Below are 17938 nucleotides of genomic sequence, written 5' to 3'. Positions count from 1 at the left end.
CTGGAAAAGATTGAAGGCGAAAGGAGAAGAGAGGGTAGCAGAGGATGAGATGGTTGGATAGCATCACTGACTCAGTGGACATGAGTTTGATCAAACTCTGGGGGATAGTAGAGGACAGGGGAGCCTGGTGTGCTGCAGTCCATGGGGTCGCAAAGAGTCAGACACGACTGAGCGCCTGAACTGAACTGAAAGGGAAAAGGATAATTTGGTTTCATTTGTTGGAGAAGGTGGAGCACTGGCGTCTTTGGTCTCATGGTTCCCTCCCTTTCCAGGTTCCTGGCCCTGAGGTTCTCAGGATCACTCTTCCCATTTCCCAGCTCCCACACTCTCTTCTTCTCCCTCGTTGTTTCTCTGTGTTCCTAACACCTAGTGTTGGAGGCGTGATGAGAATCAAAGAAGTGGTCAGAGTCTGGAGAAAAGCTTGTGGTTTCCTTTTGCCTTAACTCAAGACTCAGTGAGAACATGAGAATAAGATGAGACCCTTGAATAGTAAAATACAACTGGGACCTTGAGTGTAAGAAACAGTGGTATTTGCAAGATTATGGATGGAGTGTCAATGTCAGAGTGAAAGGTGCATTTCACTGTTAATATCTTGTGTTTAGCAGTCAGGGAGGAAGAGCAGTGTGGTGTTACCCTCAGACCTGGCCAAGGGCAGCCTGTGCCCTTGAGCTCTGGAAGGCCTCCTCTGGTTGCATCCCTCCCCCCGGAGCACCAGTTGATGGACCCATGGGGAGGTGCCCACTGCAGCTCGTAGCTCCCCTCCTGACCTGCACCGTCTGTGTGGTAGCCAGTAGCCACATCTGGCTATTTATATTTAAATTAATCTAGAGATAATACAGGAGACTTCCGGTTCAAGATGGCGAAGTAGGTGCACATGCTGTCAGCTCCTCTTGCGAGAGCACTAGCTGCTGAACAACCATCGACAGGTGGACGCTGGAACCTACCAGAGAGCAATGCCCCACGTCCAGAGACGAAGAAGCCGCAGTGAGATGGTAGGAGGGGCACAGTCACGATGAAGTCAAATCCCATACCCGCTGGGCGGGTGACCCTCAAACCGGAGAACAGTTAATACCAAAGAAGTTCTCCAACTGTTGTGAAGGTTTGGAACCCTGTGTTGGGCTTCCCAGCCTACGGACCTGACAAAGGGACTGGGAATCCCCAGGGAGTCTGACATTGAAGCCCGGTGGGATTGGATTACAAGGCTTCCACAGGACTGGGGGAGATGGAGACTCCAGACTTGGAGGGCACAAACAGAACCTTGCGTGCACCAATCGAGACTCAGAGGAAAGGAGCAGTGACGCCACGGGAAACTCAACCAAAACGACCTGCTAGTGTTGGAGGGTCTCCTATGGAGGCGTGGGTCAGCAGGGGCTCATGGCAGGGATGGGGGGACTGGCAGCAGCTGTCTGGGAAGGTCCCCTTTGGTGTAAACACCCTTGGAGGTCACCATTAGCCAGATGATGGAGCCTGTAGACTAGCCTGTAGGGCTGGGTTAGAAAGTGAAGTCGCTCAGTCAGGTCCGACTCTTTGCGACCCCATGGACTGTAGCCTACCAGGCTCCTCTGTCCATGGGATTTTCCAGGCAAGAATACTGGAATGGGTTGCCATTTCCTCCTCCAGGAGATCTTCCTGATCCAGGGATTGAACCTAGATCTCCCACATTGTAGGCAGACGCTTTATTGTCTGAGCCACCAGGGAAGTCAGGGCTGGGTTGCCTCAGACCAAAAAACTACCAGGGAGGGAACACAACCCCACCCATCAGCAGATAATTGGATTAAAGCTTTACTGAGCAAGGTCCTGCCCACCAGAGCAAGACCCAGTTTTTCCCACCACCAGTCCCTCCCATCAGAAAGCTTACACAAGCCTCATAGTCTCCTCCATCAGACAGAAGAAGCAAGAAGAACCACAATCCCCCATCGACTAATACAAAGCCACATCACAGAAAGTTAATCAGCATGAAAAAGCAGAAAGTTATATCCCAGATGAAGGGACAAGGTAAAACCCCAGAAAAACAACTAAATGAGGTAGAGATAGGCAACCTTCCAGAAAAAGAATTCAGAATAAAGAGAGTGAGTTTGATTCAGGATCTTGGAAAAGGAATGGAGGCAAAGATTGAGAAGATGCAAGAAATGTTTCCCAAAGACCTGTAAGAACTAAAGAGCCAACAGAGGTGAGTAATGCTGTAGAAGGAATCCATAGCAGAGTAACAGGCAGAAGCACAGATAAATTACCCGGAGGGCAGAATGGTGGAAATCACTGCCACAGGACAGAGTATAGGAAAAAGAACGAAAGGCAATGAAGACAGTCTCAGAGACCTCTGGGACAACATTAAGCACACCAGTATTCACATTGTAAGGGTCCCAGAAGGAGAAGAGAGAAAGGACCTGAGAAAATATTTAAAGAGATAATAACTGAAAACTGCCCTAACATGGGAAAGAAAATAGTCAGCCAAGTCCAGGAAGCACAGAGTGTCCCATACAGGATGAACCCAAGGAAGCACACACTGAGACATAGTAATCAAACTGACACAACTTAAAATATTAAAAGCAACCGAGGAAGAATGACAAATAACATGCCACCGAACTCCCATCAGGCCATCAGCTGATTTCTCAGCAGAAACTACAAGCCAGAAGGGAATGGCATGACATATTTAAAGTGATGAAAGGGAAGAACCTACAAGCAGAAATACTTTACCCAGCAAGACTCTCCTTCAGATTTGATGGAGAAATCAAAAGCTTTCCAGACAAGCAAAAATTAAAAGAATTCAGCACCACCAAACCAGCTTTACAACAATTGCTAAGGGAATTCTCTAAGCAGAAAACAAGAGGAGGAAAAGCCCTGTGCTGTGCTGTGCTGAGTCACTCAGTCCTGTCCAGCTCTTTGCAACCCCATGGACTGTAGCCCGCCAGGCTTCTCTGTCCATGGGGATTCTCCAGGCCAGAATACCGGAGTGGGTTGCCATGCCCTCCTCCAGGGGATCTTCCCAACCCAGGGATCAAACGTAGATCTCCTGAGTTGCAGGTGGATTTTTAACCATCTGAGCCACCAGGGAAGCCCAAGAAAATCCCTACCTACAGAAAATAAATCCAGAACAATTAAGAAAGCAGTAACAGAATCATAAATATTGATAATTAGCTTAAATGTAAATGGATTAAATGCATCAACCAAAAGACCCAGACCAGCTGAGCAGATGAAAACAAGTGCATGTATGCACTTCCACTCACCACATCACTCTCCTTGACCCCCCAGGTTGTATGTAGTTATTTGATATTGGCAGTTTAATCATGTTCCCATTATGGCATGCAATTATAATTATCTTTTCTTCTCTGTCTGGTTATTGGTTGTGAAAACTGATAAACACATTTTACTATTGTGATTGTGTAACTATTACTCGCTTAATACAACTGCATCACGATTGGCCAACAGAAAAATTATAGAATTCTATATCTCCAAAACCACCACTTAATAGAAGAACCTGTCATCACTTTTTAAAATCCAGATGTATACCAGAATCATCTTGGAATTTTTTTTTTTTTTTTTAAATTAATTTATTTATTTTTAATTTTTACTTTACAATTCTGTATTGGTTTTGGCATAGATTGACATGAATCCACCACAGGTGTACATGCGTTCCCAAACATGAACCCCCCTCCCACCCCCCTCCCCACAACATCTCTCTGGGTCATCCCCGCGCGTCAGCCCCAAGCGTGTCATATCCTGCATCAGACATAGACTGGTATTTCGATTCTTACATGTTATTATACATGTTTCAATGCCATTCTCCCAAATCATCACACCCTCTCCCTCTCCCTCTGAGTCCAAAAGTCCGCTATACACATCTGTGTCTCTTTTGCTGTCCTGCATACAGGGTCATCATTGCCATCTTCCTAAATTCCATATATATGTGTTAGTATACTGTATTGGTGTTTTTCTTTCTGGCTCACTTCACTCTGTATAATCGGCTCCAGTTTCATCCATCTCATCAGAACTGATTCAAATGTATTCTTTTTAATGGCTGAGTAATACTCCATTGTGTATATGTACCACAGCTTTCTTATCCATTCATCTACTGATGGACATCTAGGTTGTTTCCATGTCCTAGCTATTATAAACAGTGCTGCGATGAACATTGGGGTACATGTGTTTCTTTCAATTCTGGTTTCCTCTGTGTGTATGCCCAACAGTGGGATTGCTGGGTCATAAGGCATTTCTATTTGCAATTTTTTAAGGAATCTCCACACTGTTCTCCATAGTGGCTGTACTAGTTTGCACTCCCACCAACAGTGTAGGAGGGTTCCCTTCTCTCCACACCTTTTTGAAAAATACAAATGCCCAGGTAGTGCTTTTTTTTTGAAACCAGAGCTCCAAATATGTCTCTAATGAGCAGCCATGTTTATTTTTAAACACCTGGGCTGTGTGGGCATCTTTTACGTTTATCTAGCTTGTTTCACTTTTTCTATCTCATATTCAGGGCTCCTCTGTCCATGGGATTTTCTAGGCGAGAATCCTGGAGTGGGTTGCCATTTCCTTCTCCAGGGAAACCTTCCAAACCCAGGGATCGAATGCACGTCTCTTGTATTGCAGACAGATTCTTTATTGCTTAGCCACCCTGGAAGCCCATACATACATAAATAATTTTTTTCTGTTCAGTCACCAACTCTTTGCAACCCCACGGACTGCAGCACACCAGGCTTCCTGTCCTTCACTATCTCCTGGAGCTTGCTCAAATGCAAGTCCATTGAGTTGGTGATGTCATCCAACCATCTCATCCTCTGTCGTCCCCTTCTCCTCCTGCCCTCAGTCTTTCCCAGCATCAGGGTCTTTTCCAATGAGTCAGCTCTTCGCATTGGGTGGCCAAAGTATTGGAGCTTCAGCTTCAGCATCAGTCCTTCCAATGAATATTCAGGACCGATTTCCTTTAAGATTGACTGGTTGGATCTCCTTGCAGTCCAGGGGATTCTCAGGAGACTTACACGTACATACATAAATAATAATAAAAAATTCCATTCCTCAAGCGCACTATCCACATTTCAGGTCCTCCATAGCTACATTTAGCTAGTGGCTACTGTTCCATGATTAGCACAGATGTTATAGGACATTTCCATCAACACAGAGCATTGCATTCTGTGCTGTGACCCAGCATCCTGAGTCCTCTGACCAGCTGGTGCTGAGTCTGTTTTGCCCAGTCTGTTCCAGTCTCTTCCCTGGGTCCGTCTACCTGAAGGTGGCCCACATGTCTGATAATGTACACCCTGGGGCCTGAGAGGTGACTGAGAGGTGATTGGATATGAGGAGTAGGGGAGGGGAGAGTGGCTGGACCTCGGTTGTGTAGGGCTGGATGTCTACCTGCATGCTCCAGTGCCCTCAGGTAGGGGAGTGTGGGGTGGGCAGGCAGAGAGCAGAAGGGGGACCTTGGGTCCCAGGAGTTAGGGGCCAGCTCTCTGTGCTGCAGGAAACTCTGAGGAGTCTCAGAATTTAAATCTGAACCAGGCCTTCCAGTTTAAATGACAACATACTTGGCAAAGCAGGAGGATAGAATATATTTTATGTAACAGTTTATTTTCTGATTTGCAACACTTAAATATTTAGGTAGGTGGTATGTGGACCTCCTTTTGTACTTTTGCTCCAGGCATCACATGCCCAGAGCTGTGTAAGTGCATGTGGTTAAGATTTTTTAATTTATGAAATGATGGATGCGTTTCAAAGTAATTTGTTCAGGAAAAAAAGTAGAGCACATATGAACTTTCCGAATTGTTGTGAGCACATGTGACCCAAAGCTAAAGATCTGCTCTTGGTCTGAATTTTTCTAGTGTCAGTTGTTATAGTTGCCCGTGAGATGGTTATTCTTAGTCACATGGATGTACTGCTTGGCATTCTTGATTATTCAAGAGAAAGTACAGTTTTTTCCTTGAATGATAGTTTATGTTTAGACAAGACACAGACTGTTCTGCTTGATAGATGTTTTTAAAAAATAAAAAAAATTGAAAAGCATTGGCTAAGGCATACATGTCGATGGTACTGGCAGCTGTGATTTGGGGTCCAAGTAATCATGTCAGTTACATAATTTTGTCAGAGCTCTAACATTTGATTCTTGTTTTAGTTGGAATATTTCATGATCCAGGCCTTAAATCAGAAGACAAGTGAAAAAATGAAGAGAAGGAAGATGAGCAACTCGTTTCATGGAATTAGACCACCTCAGCTTGAACAGCCAGGTGTGTTTATTAGCCCATGTCTAAACATTCTGTTGATATTTATTGTAGATCATTTCAAAAGCGTCGGGGCAATTGTTCTCAAATTTGAGTGTGTTTAGGACTCACCTGACATTCCGATTCAGTGAATCTGGGATGGAGTCTGAATCTGATTTTTAAATAAGCCTCCCAGATGATTCTGAAGCAGGTGGTACCTGGATCACATTTTGAGGACTATTGTCTTGAAAACTTGAACCTATAGATTCTTTTAGGAATGGTGTGTGTGGTACAGAGCTGCTCTAAATTACAGTCCAGTGAGAAAGAACCAGATGTGATGCATGAACTTTGAGTGGATACAGGTTCCATAAAAACATGTAAAAGATGTTCTTGGGACAGTTGGGTAAAATTTCATTATGGATGGGGAATCAGATGATACTATGGGATTACTGTAGATTTTCTTATATATGATAATTGTATTGTGTTTAGTAGAAGAATGTTTTCATTCTTTGGAGATAAATATGAGTTATGAGTAAATATGAAAGTATTTAGAACTAAAGTATCCTGATGATTACAAATTACTGTTAAATGGTTTGTGAGTGAAGGAGAGATGCACACACACAGAGAGAGGGAGAAAATTTAGAGATAAGGCCAAAAAGGAAAGTGTTAATAATTACAGAATTTAAGGGCAAGATATATGTGTGCTCATTGTATCATTCTTTGAGGTTTATGACTGTTTGAAAATGTTCATGATATAGGGTTAGAGGAAAATAAAGTTAAAAATAAATTATATCAACTTACCAGAACTTATTGCATAATCTTGTAATAGCAATGGTAAAATAATACTGTATTCAGATCAAGTAATTATGGATATTGTTTGTACTTGATAAGTATTTGGTGAATGAATGAATGTGCATGAACAAGCCAAGAGAGTGTAATTTTGTATGGGAAGTCAGTTCCAAAAATGTGGACATACAGACCGTAAAATTGGCTTTGAACTTTGTGATGTGCAGGGTGAAAGGGGCGATGTGGTCTGTTAAGTAGCAAACCCTGGGCCCTTAATTACTTCCTGAATGTGAAGATGAGTGGGAGATGGCCAAATCAATAATACTGATGCATAATTTCTTAGTTCTTATTAATAGAGAAGAGAAAACATACCAGTTGCTCAGACAAGGCAGAATTCTTCAGGTCATTTAGCACTGCAACCTGTGGGTGAGATAGTGGGCAGGTGTGACCTTCCCACGGGAGCGCTGTGGCATCGCACTGATCATAACTCAAGGTCCGGGGTGCACGTTTATTCTGGTGCTGACTTCTGCTAAGGACCGATCCTGGGCTTTGGGGCACGTGGTTTTTATAAACTGTTCTCAGACAGTCAGGATCTGTAGGGTGCCTCTGGTGATGGAGAGAAGAGGATGGATAGGGTACAGGGCAGAAAGAGCCTGGCCCCCACCTTACCTTGTTGTTGTCCGGTTTGTAGACTAGAGTTCTGCTTTAGAATAAAGAATTGTTTTTATTCCTGAAGAAGGCTGAATGGTACTGGTTTAGATGATTGTATATCCTTCAGGCAGCCCTTCCCAGGTCACACTTTCCTCGGCATAGCTTTAAATGAAAGTTAGCAGACTGTTCACAATTAGAGTCTATGATGAGGACCTGGGCTGTGGTTCTTGGGGCCGATGTTCTGAATTGATGGAGGCTAATGTAATTCAGTTAGTGATCAAACTAGGGAATGGAAGGTTACATCCCCTTGTGGAAATCATGGAGCCTGACCAGCAATCTCCCTGACGTGTGCCGAGAGAGAAAAGCTGGCTGTGGGGCAGCATGTTTTACTAGGAGGGAAAGACAACCTTTAGCATCAGAATAAAATGATCAAGATGGTTTTAAACCATCGAGTCCAAAACTCTGAACTCTGGCTTTTGAGAGGCTGCAGTTTTAACAATTCATTCCTCTGCCTTCAGTTGTTCTGGGCGGAAAATAACTTCAGATGTGAGGTTGGGCTCTTCAGAACTTTCAGAAATTTCCTTGAATTTTTCATCAGGTGAAGAAGGATGACAGCTAACATAACTAAAATCGAGCATTTGGAGAACTATTTTATGTGGGGCACACGTAGTGAGAAATGCTCTTTGTGGCATTGGTACATTTTTCATTTGTACTATAAAAAGTAAATACAGTGTTTCTGTGTATCTGTGTCATTCCTGGATAGTTTGTTTATAATTAGATGAAGCTATAGAAAAGGTGCTGTTTTTCTGGGTCCAAAATGGCCAAATATTGGCAACTTCCCATGGTTCAACCTAATAATATTAAAAAAAATAGATTGTTTTGTTGTGTTTAAACCTGAAGTGACGGGGGTCTGTAGACCTAAAGAGCAGTTTGTTATTCTTATTTTCTTTTTTGAAACAGAGAAAATGCCCGTCTTGAAGGCTGAAGCATCGCATTATAACGCCGACTTAAACAACTTGCTGTTCTGCTGCCAGTGTGTGGACGTGGTGTTTTACAGCCCAGATTTAAAGGAAGTGGCCGAGGCCCACAAGATCGTTCTCTGCGCTGTCAGCCATGTGTTCATGCTGCTCTTCAGCGTGAAGAGTCCTGCCGACATTCAGGATTCCAGTATCATCCAAACTACCCAGGATCTCTTTACTATAAACAGAGACCCCGCGTTTCCAGGTGCTAGCCAGGAGTCTCCAGGCAACCCGCCCTTACGAGTCATTGTTAAAGACGCCTTCTTCTGTTCTTGTTTATCGGACATCCTGCGTTTCATTTATTCAGGTATCTTGTCAGAGGGTTCTGGTACAGCCTCATCAGCTTTTGAAATGAAGTATGCCCGTGGGCCTCACGTATTACTGGATGGTTTTATCTTTCTCTTCTTCATACTATCTGAGATGAAGATTGTAAATGAAATAGTGTTTGCTTTATCCACAGGAACTGGTCCAAGCTTTCTCTCTCCTTACAACTTTCCTTGCCTTGGTTTTACATCTACCTGTAGAAACAATAACCTCTTTTCCTATTGAGTGAGTACGTTAGTATTTTATTTTAAGTGTTAGTCACTTAGTTGTGTCCGACTCTGTGATCTCATGGATTGTAGCCCTCCAGGCTCCTCTGTCCATGGAATTCTCCAGGCAAGAATACTGGAGAGGGTAGCCATTCCCTTCTCCAGGGATTTTCCTGACCTAGGGATCAAACCTGGATCTCCCACATTGCAGGCAAATTCCTTACCATCTGAGCCACCAGGGAAGCCATTATATTTAAAAGAATATTCAGAATTCATTTTGAATATTCAGTATTCAAGAATTCATTGTCTGATTTAACTTTAAAGAAATAAAATTCTTCAAATATATATGAAAATAAGTGTCTTTACTTACTTATTCTTGTTTGACTCATATTTTGGAGGGAATTGAAGGGAGAAATTACCGTGATCATTGCATTCAGTTTAGCAACTAGAAATAGTATCTAAAGTTAGTTCAGACTGAAATCTAATTAACTTTGACTATGAGTATTTCAAACTATTGTTACTTCTGTGCTCTTACCTTTGTAAAATTCAGCTTATTGATTGTTTTTCTTCTTATCCTTTTAAAAGCTCAGTATAAGACTTTTTAATTTGAGTTATTTTAACAGCGTGGCTTCCTGGGTAACTCAACTGGTAAAGAATCCACCTGCAATGTAGAAGACCTGGGTTCAGTCCCTAGGTTGGGAAGAGTCCCTGGAGGAGGACATGGCCACCCGCTGCAGTATTCTTGCCTAGAGAATCCCTATGGATTCAGTCAAATGATTGATGATGAGATTTTTCTTTTTTTCATTGGGATTGTGTTTAGTTTTGAAAGTTAAGAAGTTAATGGTTGTGAAAAATACAGTTGTAGCATGCAGATTTAAGTGGATTAAAAATATACATATTGGGGTTGAATGTGGTGATATAAATCTTAAATCCATTAAGTGAATATTTGCTTGGAATATTCCACCCCTGCAGAGCATACCAGCAGTCAGTGCCTTTGGCAGGCATGGCAGCCTCTCTCTAAGTGTAGGCTGAACTAATGAGTAGACACTAGTAGCTGTGAATCATTATGTGAACAAACCAGATAAGCTAGAGTCTTCATTTAGTACAACGGATTTTTATGTTTAAACTTAGAATCTCACAGTTCAGAATTAGGACTAATTTTGAAAAGCCAAAATGTTTACACGTTAGAAGAAAAAAAATGTCTTTAATGATATGTCAGAGAGCCGTGATGGAAATGTTTGGCTTTTCTTTTCAATGAGTCTGCTGTTGAAGTCATGAATTATTCAGCATGTTTCCCACTGCTGCTGCTGCTGCTAAGTCGCTTCAGTCGTGTCCGACTCTGTGCGACCCCATAGACGGCAGCCCACCAGGCTCCCCCGTCCCTGGGATTCTCCAGGCAAGAACACTGGAGTGGGTTGCCATTTCCTTCTCCAATGCATGAAAGTGAAAAGTGAAAGTGAAGTCACTCAGTCATGCCCGACTCTTAGCGACCCCATGGACTACAGCCTACCAGGCTCCTCTGTCCATGGGATTTTCCAGGCAAGAGTACTGGAGTGGGTCACCAGTGCCTTCTCCGATGTTTCCCACAGTATCCATTAAATACTTTCAAAGGCACATGAGCACTTTGAGGTCAATTCTATCCTCTTTAATATGGTAGCAATAAAATAACTAAATGTATGTCCAGTGACAGAACCTGCTTATCTTTCTCCTAGGGAGTAATTTTTTTTTTAGTTGTAAAATTCATACATACAGATGGGAAAAAGGGGCAGAGAAAAGAAGAAAGTTCTTGTGCCCTAGTACCTTTCCCCAGAGTTGATTGCCTGTTATAAGTCGTTCATGTATTCACTCTAATGCTTTTTGAGAGAGATGAATATGTTGAGAAACTCGCTCTAATGAAAACGTAACCTTTGGTGACTGATGTTTCCTGGGAACCACAGGTAGTTTCCATGGGTGGAGAGTGGAGTGGGAGGGGGTGGCTGGAAGGAGATAAGGCTGACAGGGCCCTTGGGAGCTGCTCCTGCTGTCCTGAGAAGCTGTTCTAGAACTTTATGCGTGATCAGACTGGGCTTTGGGAAGATCCTCTCTAGTGATGGTCGGAAGGTGGAAGAGCAGGCAAGACAGGAGAGCAGTTAGGAAGCACTGTTATTCTGGAGCTCAGCCTAGGAAGGCCGACATTCTGAAAATAGGTGGTTGGTCTTGCAGCCTATCACCAGTACCAGTGATCTTCAAACCTTAAAGTACCTGCCAGTCACCTGGTGATCTTGTTAATATGTGATTCTGATTCGGTGGGCCCTGGTGGGGCCTCAGTTCAGTTCAGTTGCTCAGTCATGTCCAGCTTTTTTCGACCTCAGGGACTGCAGCATGCCAGGCTTTACTGTCCATCACCAACTCCTGGAGCTTGCTAGACTCATGTCCATTGAGTTGATCATGCCATCCAGCCATCTCATCCTCTGTCGTCCCCTTCTCCTCCCGCCTTCAATCTTTCCCAGTATCAGGGTCTTTTCCAGTGAGTCAGTTCTTCGCATCAGGTGGCCAAAGTATTGGAATTTCAGCTTCAACATCAGTCCTTCCAAGGAACATTCAGGACTGATTTCCTTTAGGTTTGACTGGCTTGATCTCTTTGAAGTCCAAGGGACTCTCAAGAGCCTTCTCCAACACCACAGTTCAAAAGCATCAATTCTTTGGTGCTCAGCTTTCTTTATGGTCCAACTCTCACATCCGTACATGACTACTGGGAAAACCATAGCTTTGACTAAATGGACTTTTGTTGGTGAAGTAATGTCTCTGCTTTTTAATATGCTGTCTAGGTTGGTCATAGCTTTTCTTCCAGGGAGCAAGCTGAATTTCATGGCTGCAGTCACCATCCGTGGTGATTTTGGAGTCCAAGAAAATAAAGTCTGTCGCTGTTTCCACTTTTTCCCCATCTATTTGTCATGAAGTGATGGGACCAGATGTCATGATCTTAGTTTTTTGAATGTTGAGTTTAAAGCCAACTTTTTTATTCCTCTTTCACTTTCATCAAGAGGCTGTTTAATTCTTCACTTTCTCCCATAAGGGTGGTGCCATCCGCATATCTGAGGTTATTGATATTTCTCCCAACAATCTTGATTCCAGTTAGTGCTTCATACAGCCCAGCATGGAACCAGTTCGTTGTTCCATGTCCAGTTCTAACTGTTGCTTCCTGACCTGCATACAGATTTCTCAGGCAGGTCAGGTGGTCTGGTATTCCCATCTCTTTCAGAATTTTCCACAGTTTACTATGATCCACACAGTCAAAGACTTTAGTGTAATCAGTGAAGCAGAAGTAGATATTTTTCTGGAAGTCTCTTGTTTTTTTTGATGATCTAGCGGATGTTGGCAATTTGATCTCTGGTACCTCCGCCTTTTCTAAATCCAGCTTGAACATCTGGAAGTTCTCGGTTCATGTACTGTTGAAGCCTGGCTTGGAGAATTTTGAGCATTACTTTACTAGTGTGTGAGATGAATGCAATTGTGCAGTAGTTGGAATATTCTTTGGCATTGCCTTTCTTTGGGATTGAAATGAAAACTGATCTTTTCCAGTCCTGTGGCCACTGCTGAGTTTTCCAAATTTGCTGGCATATTGAGTGCAGCACTTTCACAGCATCATTTTTTAGGATTTGAAATAGTTCAGCTAGAATTCCATCACCCCCACTAACTTTGTTCGTAGTGATGCTTCCTAAGGCCCACTTGACTTCATATTCCAGGATATCTGGCTCTAGGTGAGTGATCACACTGTCATGGTTATCTGGGTCATGAAGATCTTTTTTGTGCAGTTCTTCCATGTATTCTTGCCACCCCTTCTTAATATCTTCTGCTTCTGTTAGGTCCATACCATTTCTGTCCTTTATTGTGCCCATCTTTGCATGAAATGTTCCCTTGGTATCTGTAATTTTCTTGAAGAGATCTCTAGTCTTTCCCATTCTACTGTTTTCCTCCATTTCTTTGCATTGATCACTGAGGAAGGCTTTTTTATGTCTCTTTGCTATTCTTTGGAACTCCGCATTCAGTTGAATATATCTTTCCTTTTCTCCTTTGCCTTTCACTTCTCTTCTTTTCTCAGCTATTTGTAAGGCCTCCTGAGACAACCATTTTGCCTTTTTGCATTTCTTCTTCTTGGGGATGATTTTGATCACTGCCTTCTATACAGTGTAACAAACCTCCATCCATAGTTCTTGGCAGGTACTCTATCAATCAGATCTGACCCCTTGAATGCATGAGGGTCTGCATTTCCAGTAGTCTCCAGGTAGTGCTGGTGTTTTGTACCTCAAGTTGCTGCAGCTCCTGCTCTTGGTAGGACTGGGACCACCAGCCACAGCCAGGGGATGAGGGCCTGGAATTCAGCCCAGAGGCCCTGAAGAGGCACCTAGTGATTGGTCTCAGGGCACAGGGTCAAAGTGAAATTGCCTGCTAGGCTGACTGACACAGAGCTCTCTGGAGCTGGGGCTGTCCGTGCATTCTTGTACCCCCTGCCTGAAGTTGAGGCAAGAGAATGCTTAGTGGTTGGGTGGAAACCCAGTGAGCCTGGCAGTAGTGACTAGAAGGCAGAGGTTCGTGATGACATGGAGAGCTTGCTGAGCTGCAAGCCCCCAACCAGTTCAGGGCATGGACTTCTCAGTCTGACGCTTAGCTGTTGCCTTTCTGCTCTGAGCTTTGTTTGCATGTGACCCAGCCAAGAGGTAGTGCCAGGCACACTCTGGCCACAGGCCACTGACCTGGGGCTACAGCGAGACCTGGATGTGGGTTGAGGCAAAAGGAAAGTGAATGCTTCAGCAGGTGCCTGATAATTATTATTTACCTATTTACTCAGTATAACCTCAGACTCAAGCAAAAGTGCTACTGTTCGTTGTGTTTAAAAAAACAATCTCAGCAAAATACAATTTATTGAGAAGAAAAATCAACCAGATTCCCAGTCTCAAATGTCTAAACGTTTTCTGATGTTTTGCTTTTGCCCTTTGATCTTTTCTTGGTGCATAGGTTGCTTATTTAAAAAAATATTTTTTTAATTAAAGCAAACTAAAATTTGAAACCTAACTATTTTTTTCCCCCTTAGAGACTTAAGAGGCTGGGCTTATGTATTTTATGTTTGTTTATCTTATTGTTGTCCAACATCTGAAAACTTTTGAACAGAGCACAAGTCTTAAGACCCAGTTTCGCACTGGTTTCCTCCTTGCAGCCCAGGCCTAGCTGCAGGTCCTGTTGGGAAGCGTGGAAGACAGGAGCGGGTTGTGCTCACGTCAGTTGGACTGGGAGGCAGAGCTGGAACCCATGAGAGGGCGTGCTCCGGAATGTTTGCCCTGAGCAAACACGGGCTGAAAAACCCCATTAAACCTGTCTCCTCCTTTTTTTAAAAAATGAACCAAATGACAGAGAATGTCTCCATTTTTAAAAAAAAATTTATAATTTTCTTTTAACCTTTAGGAATTTGAAATGTTGTAGATATTGTGTCTACCATGGACATTCGAGTCCTATATTTAGGAAGGGCCTTTTAATACTCTGGTTAACACTTCGCCCCTGTAATGAAGGCCTCTGTTCATTTTTGTATTCAAATTTCTGAGCAAATAGACACAGTGTAAGTGCATATGTTAATCTCCTCTTGGATAACTGCTAACATTGCATAGCATCTGAGCACGTCATGACTGCTGCCGACACTGTGTGTGCATACTCAGTGGTGCCCGACTCTTTGCAACCCCATGAACTCTGGAGCCCACCAGGCTGCTCTGTCCATGGGATTTTCCAGGCAGGAATACTGGAGTGGATTGCCATTTCTTTCCCCAGGGGATCTCCCTACCCAGGGATCAAACCCATGTCTCTTGGGTTGTCTGCATTGTCAGGCGGATTCTTTGCCACTGAAGGAGGAATAATCTGAAAAGTGAGGCCCGCAGTTTCCTGGTCTTGAGGAGTAATCCTTAAATGGCATACAATTGTAACATTCTTAGGATACTCTGTACAGGCTTTATGCTGGCAAATTCGAGTCACAGGATCTCAGATGGATAGCATTTGAAATCTTTGTAAGAGCATCAAGAATTTAGCTCTGAGCTCTTCCTGTCACAGATGGCCTTTAGAATTTCACATCACTTATTGAAATGCTGCCAGGGTAAATGAATTTGTGGAAATGAGCGTAGTATTCTCCAGCTCTTGAAATTATTCTGTGATATGCTCTTTTCTGCACTGCATAAAAGAACAGCTGAATGCACATGGGTAGATCATGCTCTCTAAGACTAAGTAAATAAGTGCTCTAAGAAGTTAAAGAAAATCACAAGCAGTTATGTAGGATGACATCTAGAGCTCTGCTGTAACATACAGTACCATGCCTATTGTTAGCAGTAGTGTATTAAAATTATGTTAAGAAAATGGAACACTTGTTAAATGTTATTGGGCCTTCCCTGGTTGCTTAGACTGTAAAGAATCTGCCTGAATGCAGAAGACCTGGGTTTGATCTCTGGATGGGAAAGGTCCTCTGGAGAAGAGAATGGCTACCTACTCTACTATTCTTGCCTGGAGAATTCCATGGCCAGAGGAGCCAGGGGGCTACACTCATGGGGTCACAAAAGAGTCAGACATAGCTTAGCACATAACACTAAATGTTATTACCACAAGAAAAGAAAAGAAATCTCAGTCTGATTATTGCTGTATTAGGACCTAAGTGTCAAAGATGATTTGATTAGCATTTCTAATTATGAAAAGAACCCAATCATTATAAGTGTGCCCTTATAACCTAGGCTTACTTTTCAGTTATTGGATCTTTCTGTGTCTGTTCTCTAACAAATTAATATCCTATAGAAATTTACCTGTTGCTAATCTTAATACGCTTAGATCTGATGCTTGTTTTCTTTCTGATACTCTTCTGAATGGAGATACTGTGTAGGTATTCTTTAGTGAATGTAACTTTACTTTTAAGAAACAGTATCTGTGTTCTCCTTTAACATGTGTGAATATCAGTCTAAACTACTTCCATGTACTGTTGGCTGCATGCCACTGACCCTGGGTTTGAAAGTCGATAAAATGTCTAAAGGAAGAGCAGTAGTCATCAGTACTCAATGCACACTAGAATTTCCTGGAAGCTTTTAAAATTGGTGTCTGGGCCCCATCCCCAGAAATGCTAATTTAATTGGTCTGGGGATGGCACCTTCTCCAATGGTATTTTACAAAAGATCATCCAGGTAAATGTAATACATAGCTAGGGGTGAGAATCACTGGCATAGAGTGAATTTTCTTGAACTGAGGTCCCTTGGCTTCTAAGGGATCCTTCTCTTTTATGTAGACTTTACTGGCTATGTGTGCATGGGAAATTTTCTAGAGCAGTGATCCAGAGAATTCATCAGATTGTGAAAAGAGTATGTGACTTGAAGTTAAAAATCATTCGTTGAGGAAGAGGAAAACAAAAAGCATAGGCTTGTTCTAGACTGTACGCCTTGGGGAATTTGAGGAGGGAGAAGAGCTAACAGTGAAGTCAGAAAAAGAGTGCCCAAAGGTAAGAAGAGGCAGGGGTGCCCTGGAGCTAGCTAGTGCCGATGTGTGAGATGCAGTGGTATTTACCTGTTCCCAGAAATAGATGGGGAAACAGTGGAAACAGTGTCAGACTTTATTTTTGGGGGCTCTAAAATCACTGCAGATGGTGATTGCAGCCATGAAATTAAATGCTACTCCTTGGAAGGAAAGTTATGACCAACCTAGATAGCATATTCAAAAGCAGAGACATTTACTTTGCCAACAAAGGTCTGTCTAGTCAAGGCTATGGTTTTTCCAGTGGTCATGTATGCATGTGAGAGTTGGACTGTGAAGAAAGCTAAGCGCTGAAGAATTGATGCTTTTGAACTGTGGTGTTGGAGAAGACTCTTGAGAGTCCCTTGGACTGCAAGGAGATCCAACCAGTCCATTCTAAAGGCAATCAGCCCTGGGTGTTCTTTGGAAGGAATGATGCTAAAGCTGAAACTCCAGTACTTTGGCCACCTCATGCGAAGAGTTGACTCATTGGAAAAGACTCTGATGCTGGGAGGGATTGGGGGCAGGAGGAAAAGGGGACGACAGAGGATGAGATGGCTGAATGGCATCACCGACTTGATGGTTGTGAGTTTGAGTGAACTCCGGGAGTTGGTGATGGACATGGAGGCCTGGCGTGCTGCAATTCATGGGGTCACAAAGAGTCGGACATAACTTAGCGACTGAACTGAACTGAAGGGTGTGTTCTGTGTTGTTGTATTGAACTTGGCCATGGTGGGAGCATGTACCGCACAGAATAGCAAATGCCCCAAATGAGGACTCTCCTTCCCCCACCCCTCTCCCAGGATACACTGTAGTAGTCATGAAGGGCAGGTAAGGAGAAGTTTAAGATAGGCAAGGATGCCAAGCGCTGCAGGGCTCAGCTATAATGAGGCCCAAGAGCAACTGGACTGCCAATCTGATTCTAATAAAGATTAGTTTTGGATCTCCTTGGTACAGCCTGGCGGCAACTGCCTAATCTCACTGGTTCAGTAAATGTTCATTCTGTGTCCTCTCCACTCCCCAGTATTCATGAAGGCAGCTGGCAAAGTTCTGGATACCTGAAGGGAAATACCAGAAGGGAAAGACCAAGAGCAAATAGAAAAGGATCTCAAGTTACCCAGAGAGATAAATCAGCTAAATTCATACCGGTCGTTAACGGCGGAGATAGAACTAGAACCTGGGTCTCCCAACTGTGCCCACCCACTCTGTATCTTTTTGAGTTGTATTTTTAGGATTTAGGACTGTCTATAAGGGATGGGCTGGA

At 43.2% G+C, this 17938-nt stretch overlaps 1 protein-coding gene across 1 annotated transcript in view; it reads left to right on the top strand.

The window, feature by feature from the left end:
- Positions 1-17938, top strand: part of RHOBTB3 (Rho related BTB domain containing 3) — a 61023-nt gene that overhangs the window by 16696 nt on the left and 26389 nt on the right. The window contains exons 5-6 of the mRNA XM_040241490.1: positions 6101-6212; positions 8583-8948. Coding sequence (XP_040097424.1) covers positions 6101-6212; positions 8583-8948 — 478 coding nt within the window. The remainder of the gene's footprint in view (positions 1-6100; positions 6213-8582; positions 8949-17938) is intronic.

Source organism: Oryx dammah, unplaced genomic scaffold (assembly GCF_014754425.2).
Source record: "Oryx dammah isolate SB20612 unplaced genomic scaffold, SCBI_Odam_1.1 HiC_scaffold_5, whole genome shotgun sequence".
In the NCBI taxonomy this organism is placed as follows: Eukaryota; Metazoa; Chordata; class Mammalia; order Artiodactyla; family Bovidae; genus Oryx; species Oryx dammah.
The sequence above is the reverse complement of the archived record's forward strand: the minus strand, read 5'-3'. Positions and strand labels throughout refer to the sequence as shown.